The sequence below is a fragment of the Salarias fasciatus genome, chromosome 6 (genome assembly GCF_902148845.1).
Source record: "Salarias fasciatus chromosome 6, fSalaFa1.1, whole genome shotgun sequence".
Classification (NCBI taxonomy): Eukaryota; Metazoa; Chordata; class Actinopteri; order Blenniiformes; family Blenniidae; genus Salarias; species Salarias fasciatus.
This window is the reverse complement of record NC_043750.1, coordinates 40052229-40062745: the sequence shown is the minus strand read 5'-3', so window position 1 is coordinate 40062745 and position 10517 is coordinate 40052229. Positions and strand designations below refer to the sequence as shown.

The 10517-nt window shown below is 44.4% G+C and overlaps 1 protein-coding gene across 1 annotated transcript; it reads left to right on the top strand.

Annotated features, from left to right (window-relative positions):
- The first annotated feature begins 1897 nt into the window (after window positions 1-1897).
- LOC115390247 (multidrug and toxin extrusion protein 1-like) lies at window positions 1898-9869 on the top strand. Its single transcript, XM_030094031.1, has 15 exons — window positions 1898-2063; window positions 2195-2263; window positions 2451-2599; window positions 3443-3485; window positions 3720-3764; window positions 3848-3945; window positions 4367-4464; window positions 5155-5336; window positions 5415-5523; window positions 6046-6121; window positions 7282-7351; window positions 7436-7568; window positions 7632-7726; window positions 7810-7873; window positions 8041-9869. The coding sequence occupies exons 1-15, from the start codon at window positions 1905-1907 to the stop codon at window positions 8286-8288; spliced, it is 1638 nt and encodes a 545-aa protein (XP_029949891.1). The 5' UTR covers window positions 1898-1904; the 3' UTR covers window positions 8289-9869.
- Window positions 9870-10517: the final 648 nt, after the last annotated feature.

The window sequence follows — 10517 nt, the reverse complement described above, 5'->3', positions numbered from 1 at the left end:
AGAGACTGGATCACAGACACTGATGGGGTTTGCTGCATTTTTGGTGCAAGTTTGTGGGGTAATGTGAAAGTTTCCGAGTAACAGGCTAAATACTGAGTAATTACCAGGTAATAACATGGAAACAGATCTCACTTCCTTTTACAGTACAAATCCACTTTAATAACTATGTAATTTCCAGGTAAATATTTTTGTATTTACTGGGTAATAAATGAGTAATTACCAGGTAATAACATGGAAACAGATCTCACTTCCTTTTACAGTACAAATCCACTTTAATAACTATGTAATTTCCAGGTAAATATTTTTCTATTTACTGGGTAATAAATGAGTAATTACCAGGTAATAACATGGAAACAGACCTCACTTCCTTTTACAGTACAAATCCACTTTAATAACTATGTAATTTCGAGGTAGGTATTTTTGCAGTTCCTGGGTAACGAATAAGTAGTTACCAGGTAATAGTGTGGAAACAGGCCTCACTTCCTTTTGCAGTAGTCTACAGTTCAACCGTAATTACCAGGTAAATGTTGTAGTTACTGGGAAATACTAAGAAGTTACCAGGTAAGTAGTAAAAAACACTTGACTAATAGGGAAATACATAGCGTACACACCTAGCAGTACCGAGTAATACCTAGTAAAAAGTCTACATTTCCCAATGATTACATGGTAATTACTTAGCAATTACCTAGTAAGTACTTGGCAATTACCGACATAGTTGCTATATACATTATAATTACCCAGTAATTAATACTTACTACCAGGTAGTTACTTGGTATTTCCCTGGAATTGGCTTGGTAATTGCTCTAAAAGTACTAGGTAATTAGCAACATAGTTACCCTGTAATTACATGGTAATTTTACAGTAACTTCTCCTTATTACATGGTACTTACCTTGCAATTACGACGTTAATACATGGTAATTACCGTACTGTAAAAGGAAGCGTTACCGATCTTTTTACCGCAACAAAGTCTCTCGTAAGTTTTCCAGTTGTGACTTTTCCTTCTGACACCAGTGTAGCAATCCAGGGAATTTAGGCTCAGTCGAATATCCAGTTTCTGACTCGTTTATTGCACAAAAGGTTTAGTTCCATGCGTTTCAGAACACGCACATCTCTCGCGCCCAAAAAGAACAACAGGAACTAACTTTCACCCCGGAAACACCCCCCTTCTCCAGAGTCCCTCCACAAAAGTTCCAGGGGAATCCACCTCTCAGGCCAGCCCACTATATAAGTTACAAGCTTATATAGTATAAGCTTCACTATGTTTTAAAAAAATATTTTGTATTTTTTGGCTATGAATAGAATAGAAATGTTTAAACTTAAAAAAGCCAACCACACAGAAAAAATAAATATAAATAAGAGACAGACACATATGTACAATGTAACAGAAAGACGTGAGAACACCAAAAAAGATAGACACAGAGAATTTCACAGAGCTGAATGGATGAGGTTTCACTGGTTGGACGTTTGCACATGATAGACTAAGATTGCTTTGACATTTAGGAGAGTGTGTGTTGTGTGCTTAGCCTAGTTGGGGCAGTGCTGGTTGTAAAGTCTGATAGCAGCAGGGAGGAAGGACCTGCGGTAACGATACTGTGGTATAATAGCATTACCACAAAAAATGTTTACAGTGATATAAATTTTAGGCAATATAGCCCACCTCTAGACTCAAGATTAATCCAGATTAATAAAATAAATAGTAATATAACTCTTACATCTCTGCAGAGATCGTTAGTAACAACTTTTATTTATTGCGAAGGTAACATGCTCACTATTTCCCTCTGTGATACATCTCTGTCTAATATATAATACTGTAGAATTTTTGTTATTTCTCCTTGTTTTTTTCTCCTTTGGTGCCTCTGACTCCTGTTGTCTCCTGTATTTTCTGGGTACTTCATGCTGTGAGATGACAGTGCAGACCACTGCACCGCTGTGTGTGACGGTGTGTGTGTTTGCGTTGCAGTGCCTTTCCCAGCTGATGTCCTTCCTCATCAGCTTCGTCAGCACCGTGTTCTGTGGCCACCTGGGAAAAACTGAGCTGGCGGCCGTGGCACTAGCGATCGCGGTGAGGGTTCTGGTTCCCAGTGTGACTGCCCCACCACTGCCCCACCCCTGCCCCACCACTGCCCCACCCCTGCCCCACCCCACCCCCACCCGGCCTGTGTGCTTCACTCTTCCTCCCTCCTTCGCTTGCAGGTGGTTAACGTCACTGCTATTTCCGTTGGCATGGGTCTGTCGTCGACCTGCGATACGCTCATATCTCAGGTGGGTCCCGGTTGAAGGGGGGCCACCGCATCTGTTTGTCCGACCTGGACCAGGCCCGGCCCCCGCTGCTGGGTTCCCGGCCGGTCCCGGGAAATGCTCGCACAGCTTTTGTGTGCAGCTGTTTTTCTTTGGTCAGTCACACCTCTGCTGCCGCCGGCTTGACTTTCTGTCCTCGGGTTCCACGCAGACCTTTGGGAGCGGTAACCTGAAGCGGGTCGGTGTGATCCTGCAGAGGGGGGTTCTGATCCTGCTGCTGGCCTGTTTCCCCTGCTGGGCCATCCTCATAAACACCCAACCCCTCCTGCTCCTCTTCCGACAGAGTCCGGAAGTTGCCAGGTCAGACCGTTTCTCCATCCACCTTAAAGTTTGCTTCTCTGGATGAGTTGAGGAGATCAGCGTCGAAGCATCGGTACCTGAAACCAGCAGGGCTTCCAGAGCTCTGCAGGAACAAGAAATAACAACTTCATCCAGTAACACTCTTCAAACAAGCAACTTTTTATGCATAACTTGCATGAATGATGAACTCTGACCAAACGAGGAACCCAAAAGATTTTCAGCATCAACTGGGCCAAATCTGGAGCTCCACAGACAAATTATTTAAGGCTTAATTTAAACAACAGCGTTCAGAGAAAGTTTCCTGCAGCAGCTGTCATACACAACCAAAACTGTTAGCTGATTGCTGATTTCATGAATTAATAACCCACTCACTGTTGGCAGTCTGTTAGGTTGGTAACTATGTTATCGGTTAATGCGGCGCTGTGAGACATAATTCTACTGCGCCTGAAGGTTTCAAGGTAACGGTGACTGTGCACGTATCGATCAGATGTTTTATTGGTTAAGCAGATCGATGTTGAAATCACACAGATGAAGAAAACCTGCTGTTACATGTTTCATAACCCACAACTTTCCACTTCAGGTTTATGTCAAAAAAGGTTGAAGATTGTGAGGGAATGTTTTCAAAAACGACTCCTCAGTCTACGATCATGGTTCTGGTTCTGGTTCTGGGTCATTAAGGGAAACTCAAAACCTTCAGAACATAAACTCGTGTTTGAAGAGTTTTGATTCACATGGTTTTTTTATGGTTGAACTTGTTGGGACTTTAATTTGGATAAACGGGGTTTTGTCATATAGAATTTTCCATGCAGTTTGAGACTGAAGCTGGATCTGGTCTGTTTCCAGGCTGTCTCAGCTCTACGTGGAGATTTTCACGCCTGCTCTGCCGGTAAGTTTCACACCTTTTCTCTGAATTCTTACCGACTTATCATCTTTCACCCATCATGTTCTCTGAAGGTGAATCCTGTAACCTGGTTTCCACTGAACTTAAATAAACTGGATCTTATCAAAACCTCTTTGGTTCTTGTTTTGCTCTTCCTTTGTTGCTTTTTTATATTATTGCACTATTTTTCTGAGCTGAACTCCATCATTAACTTGTGTTTTTGGGTCTTTGTGTCCTCAGGCTACATTCATGTTCCACCTGCAAGGACGGTACCTTCAGAATCAGGTGCCGCTATATTAAAATTAACACATTAGAGAACCTCGATGGAGGAGTTCTGTCCATCCTTCTGTCCATATGCCGTTTTACAGGGCATCATCTGGCCTCAGGTCGTAACTGGAGCCATCGGAAACCTGCTTAATGCAGTCATCAACTACATTCTGCTCTACGTTCTGGACATGGGCGTCGCGTAAGTATCTGTTTGTCCTCCCAGTCCTACGTCAAGAGGATTAGTTTCCAGATTATACACAGGGTGTTGTTTAAAGTTAGCGGTTGGCTCTACCCCACCGACAAAAAAACTGCAAGACCTAAATATAGGCCCAATTGAAAAATATCAATGTACATATTAAACCTCTGGCAACGATTTCGACAGAAACACTGAAAATGATTCAGTTAACGTGGTTAGCAAGCTGTTTCCACGGAGTGCTTTCAGAAAGTTGTTTTTTCAGATTCCAAGCACCGTTGTCACATAAACTGAGCTCCAGAACCCTGCGGCAGTTTGACAGTTCCAATGTGAACATGTGGTCTGGTCCACGAGGCCTGAGTCTGAAACAGGAAGCAGCAGAGTGTTTGCTCTTTAAAGGATGTTCTCACCGCGTTCTGTCTTGCAGTGGATCGGCGCTCGCCAACACTTTGTCCCAGTTTGTGCTGGCGACCGTCTTGTTTGTCTACATCGTCAGCAGAGGTCTGCACAAGAACACTTGGGGGGGTGAGTTTTTCTTCAGCCAGTGAGCATGTTGGGGGAAAACATGTTTTTAAGGCTTAAAGGTGCTGTAGGCAGGATTCCGCATCTCCGCCATCTTGCTTAGGGGTTACCTAAGTAAGATGGGGATTTGAAACCCAGCACAGCCAATCCTGTCCTGTTTTCTCTGACATCACGCCCTTACGCAAGTTAAGCCCCACCCACAAGAACGTACGACAAACGCCCCTCGACCAATCACGGTTAGAGCCTCAGGGGCTCTTCTGATTGGTCAAAGATACCTGGAGCTGTCGAGATTCCTTTTCAGCTCAGAACAGAGACAGATGGAAACGCTGTGCCCTCACGGTAGTGCAATTATGCTACACTCCTAAAGGATTATCATTGGATACTCTAACATTTAATCCAAAGAAAACACAAAAAAATTTGCATTGACTAGCAAAATCCTGTCTACAGCACCTTTAATCCTCATTGAAAGAAGGAGTTATTCAGAATTATGCATTTTCTTAACAATAAGCTGAAACATCAGGTAGAAACTTTCTGTGCGTCTGTGTGAAGAGTTGTGTCTAAATGCTGGTCCCTGATGCTGAGTCCAGTCGGACGGGTCTGTGTGTGTGTGTGTGTGTGTGTGTGTGTGTGTGTGTGTGTGTGTGTGTGTGTGTGTGTGGGCTCTGATCTGTGGGGACGTGTGTGTGTGTGCAGGCTGGTCGTCGGACTGCCTGCAGGAGTGGGGCTCCTTCGTCAAGCTGGCGCTGCCCAGCATGCTCATGCTGTGTCTGGAGTGGTGGATCTTTGAGGCGGGCGGCTTCCTGTCAGGCCTGATCAGCGAGGTGGAGCTGGGCGCGCAGTCCGTGATCTACCAGCTGGCCCTCATAGCCTACATGGTGACTTACTGACCCCTCCCCGCCCCCACATGGTGAAGAGTCCACCTTCAGTCTCAGACGTGTGAATCTTGTCCACAGGCGCCGCTGGGCCTCTCCACCGCCGCCAGCGTGCGCGTCGGCAGCGCGCTCGGCGCAGGAAACGTGGAGCAGGCCAAGCTATCCTCCAAAACCGCCGTCAGCTGTGGATGTGAGAGCCAGGACACGCACACACACACACACACACACACACACACACACACACACACACACACACACACACACACACACACACATACACACACCCAGTGAATTCCACAAACTTTCCCAGGTGGAATGAAAACAGTTCATTTTTTTTTTTAATATTCCAAGCAGTAAATCAGCTCTTTCTTCACACATAATTCGTTTGATTCTGGAAATTTACCAGACCGTTGAACTGAAATTTGAGCAGTGCGTAAGTTCGCCGTGTGCTTTCCAGCTGACAGATCACAGTGGACTTTATTTCACTGTTTGTATCTTCAGAGGAGGAGAGCATGCTTCACACGGAGCTGGAAGTCTGGAGTACTTTTCACATTGCAGAAGTCATCGTTAATGTCCCTCCATTTCTCCAGTACCATCACCCAAACAGCCGTTTCTTCACGTTCCTCTCATCCTGTTCTTTCATCGTTTGATGATCTTGTGTCGTCCCGTCTCATTGTTAAGATTTGCTGTGTCTGTGGTTGTCTCGTCTCAGTCGTGTCCTCGCTGTGCATCGGCATCCTGATCGCCCTGCTGAGAAACTTCATTGGCTACATCTTCACCACCGAGAGGTGAGTGAAAATCCAAACGTCCACTTCTGTTCTCTTCTGTTCCTGCAGTAGACACTGACTCATTTTTATGATATGTCAAATGATCACTGCTGCTGTTTTACACACTTTAAATGCGATGTTTTAACTTTCAACAAATCAATCAAATGAACAGTGTTAAATTGTGTGTCCTCCTTCTTGATTGCTCTCAATGAAAACTGTTGAATGTTAGGAATTTCTTGGATATCCTGAGGAGAGGCATTAAGGCACATTGAGTTATATTTAAATCTACAAATCTGCCCAGTGCCCCGCCCCCCCCCAACATGTCAGGGTGTAACAACAAACAAATGGCTTCCAATATTTATTGAGAATTTAAAGGCTTGACAGATTCACTGCATGACCTTTGAAATACAGTCTTTGTTGAAATTGTGCTGATTTTCTGTGGTAATTGTTCAGTTTTTGTGAAAATATCAGCATTTTAGTCAAGTTTACTCTGACACGGCCACGACAAAGAAAACCTTTAAAGATTGAATTTAAAGGATACTATGGGTCTAATTCACCAGTCTGGCTCAGGCCAGATGAAATTGGGTTGGGTGGGGTGGGGCTGGGGTTAGAGGGTTAGGGTCAGGGGTTAGGATTAGGGTTAGAGGTTTGGGTTAGGGTTCATTGGAGCCTCTGGGATCAAACACCATCACTTTTTTTCTCAATAAAATCTAAACAATTGGAGGCATCCAAACTTTAATGTCATCTACAAAGGAAGAGAGGAGCAGTGAGAAGGAGATCAGTTCCGTCTCGACTTCGGTCACTTTCACCTGCTGCGTTTCATGTTTATCTTTCCCTCGTCTTGAGTTTGTCACTCTGATCACTGTGATTCTCTATATAATGTGAACATTTCTCATTTCTCTTAATTTGAAGGACTTTATGAAACTCTCCGCCTGAATCAGCTCAGTCAGTAACATAACGTGATTTCCTGCAGCTTTCTGCTTTTCATCATTTTAGTTACAAACTCTTCTGAATCGTTTGTTGTAGTTTTTTATTTTTAACCCTTTTCTGTTTGAAGTCCTCTGCTTCTGAGCCATGTTTCGTGTGTGTGTGTGTGTGTGTGTGTGTGTGTGTGTGTGTGCGGTTCTGACTGCTGTTAGAGGCCCTGAACGTCCGTCTCTATCTCCCTGTTTCTGTTTTAGAGAGATCATAGACAGAGTTTCAGAAGTCATGATTGTGTTTGCTTTCATGCATCTGTTTGACGGCGTAGCGGTAAGAAATCCTTCCACACACGCCGTTTGACTTCCTCGCCGCGCCGCCTGCGCTGCAGTTGGAGTGATGTTCTGGTGTGTGCAGGGCGTCCTCGGCGGCGTCGTCCGCGGCGTAGGGAAACAGATGACCGGCGCTCTGTGTAACTTCGTGGGTTACTACTTCATCGGATTCCCCATCGGCGTGTCGCTGATGTTCCCAAATGACATGGGGATTCTGGGTATGTCTGCAGAACGAGCGAACCTCCTGACGGCCGCCGGCGCCTCACCTGCTCTCTCCACAGGTCTGTGGACAGGGCTGACCGTCTGCGTTATGATGCAGGCCATCTTCTTCCTGATCTTCTTCTACAGACTGGACTGGAATCAGACCTGTAAAGAGGTGGGTGCGGCCATCAGCTGACCAGTCTGGTTCATCTGAATGAGCAGATTCTGGTGTTTATTTGACGTTTTGCCCCTGATCAGGCTCGACAGAGAGCCGGAGTCCAGAGCACTGACGGGAACGAGATGCTGAGGAACGACAGTTCAGGTGAGGCGTGACGGCAAGAGGGCTGTAAAAGAGACGTCACAACGTTCATTTTGTGATAAATTTTGAACTGCAGTTTTTCAGTGATTTTGTCTTCCAGCATCACGCCGACTTCCCAACTCCCCAATGGCCAAGCACTGATTCAAACACTGTCTCTTAAAACACCTCAGAACCGAAAAAGATGGAGGTCAGCGCCACTGCGGCCAGCGGTCAGAGTGACCCCGAAGTTCCGGAGAACCATGTCTACCAGGAGGTGACGGCTGCAGAGCCGAACGCCGCCGCCGCCGCCACGGTGGGAGACGTGCTGTCGGTGAAGCAGCTGATCGTCCGCCGCTGCCTGGCTTTGCTCGTCATGCTCGTCATCCTTGCTGCTGGGATCCTGATCTTGACCCTCACGAGGCGGATGGCTTCACATTAACCCACCGGCCGCTCGGCCTTCAAACACTCAGTGGATTCAGTTTTTCGTTGTTGTTTTATTTCCTGGATTTAAACAACAGATGGTTCCTGTTGAAACGGCGCCGTGTGCCACTGCGCTCCTACAGCCAGGAGGATGATTTTATTCTCATCATGATGTTTAAAGAACAACAGTGTATCTTATGGTTCAGATTATCAGGAGGGATGAAAAGTGCATCACATTTCCCTGAACATATTTTCTAAACAGAAAACAACAACAACAAAAATTAAAATAGCCAAAGCAACGAAGTCAGAACTGAGAATCATGTTTTAACTGTTTCTGCTGGAAGAGAATAAAGAGCTGGAACACTTCTTGAGAAAGTAACTGATAAAGACATTATCTTTATTGGCGCTGATCTCTTGATTCTGCAGTTTGCGTTGCTGTTGAGGTTTATTGGAACCAGGAAGTAGAGATCTGCTTGCAAAGCCAGTTTTCATTACTGATGTCCTGCAAAACCCTGAAAGACCCGCCTCCTCTCTGCTCTCAGCCAATCACAGGTGAGCACACCTCCCTAACTGTTGCTATGGCAACAAAGTGACTGACAGGCCTCTGGCAAGAGCAATAGCATGATTGATGAATAGGTAAATAGATAAATAATATTAGCTGTCTTTGCATTTGTTGCCTTCTCTGAACCTCAGATAACGCTTTATGAGCGAAGCCACTTGAACCGTCTGGCATAAGAACGGTCAATTTAGCCTCCAGCAACACTTTTCATGCTAGGCTAAAGATGAGTGTTTGTTGACTGCAGAAGGTTTTTGGCTCACACTGTGTGTTTCACATGAAGTATTTGGACTCTGGTTCAACTCCAGCCGGTGTGAATCCACCCCAAAACTGAAAGTCCCGCCCACCTCTCAAGCCATGTGTTGTCGTTGGTTATTATCGCTGTAACAAAAAGAGCAGAAACACGTCTGTGGTTTGATTTTTTGGCGGACTGAGTGAGTCATGGTCATTTGCTGGTCCACCTTCTCTGCTGTATCTTTTAGGGAAAATATTGTTTCTGCTTGAATTGTAAATGTTGCCGTAGAACGCTTGATCGGAGCCATTAAACGTCTGATGAGTGTTTTCAGGCCTGTGAGCTCCAGACGTCCAGAGTCCTGCTGGTTTCTCTGAACTCTCCACGTCTCTGAAGGGTCCTGTTGTGTCTGCCATTGGACGCATTAATGCACCATAATCTGTTTTCCAGCCCATCCTATATTATCTTTTGTAGAATTTTTTTTTTTTTTGAGGGCTTTTCAGTGTAAATGTTTAAGTGTTTACATTCGGGACATTTTGCATAAATTAACTAGGATTTTGCTTAAACTTTTTTTTGTCAGCTGTTGGAATTCACTGTTCCACAATGACACACTCTGTAGGATTGTATTCATACAGTGTTTTTAATCATTGTTCATTGTGACCAAATCATAAAATTCCAAGATTTCAGATTTCATGTTTCAGGACTCTTGAGTTTTGCCTGCCTGTACAGAGTGTATAATCTGACTGGCAGTTGCAAGAAAATGTATCCGTCAGACATGCCAAAGACTTTCGGTCAGCCTTTAAATTAATAAAAATTTTGTGAATTTAAATTTTTGTTCTTTTTATTCCTTTTACATATGTATCACTCGTGTTTGTATTTCATTCATTATTATTATCACCCAAGGTTTGTGTGCATTTTTACATTCATTCATTCATTCATTAGTGTGAAACTGAAGCATTTTAACGTCCACACTGCAGTCATGTTTTCATCTCAACTTCATTTCAGTGAGAAATTCCATCCTATGTGACAAGTAAAATCACAGTGTCATCGGCATAAAGGTGGATTTTTATTTATCTGTGTTCAACATCCCACGTCTTTTAGAAAAGTAGAAAATAATTCAGACGTAATTGCCACAAATATGTATGAGATGGGGGGTTGCATGTTAATTAGCCATATCATTATAGTCTGGAATTGCTTTCAGTACTGTAATAATCCAGGTGGAGATGCTCTCGGGGCTCATTTGCAGGGCAGCCATTTCAACTGCAAATAAAAAATTTAGTGAAATTGTGGGTGTTGGCTTATACGACAGCGGTACTCAGAGTCACTGAAAACACAACTCTATGAATACACCTCCCAAGGTGGAACTTTCTGAAAGTGTTTGGGCTCTGTCCGGAGTCGATGGAAGAAACATTGAGACTGTGTCTGGTCATTACACCAATGTTTCAATGAGTGTCAGGACT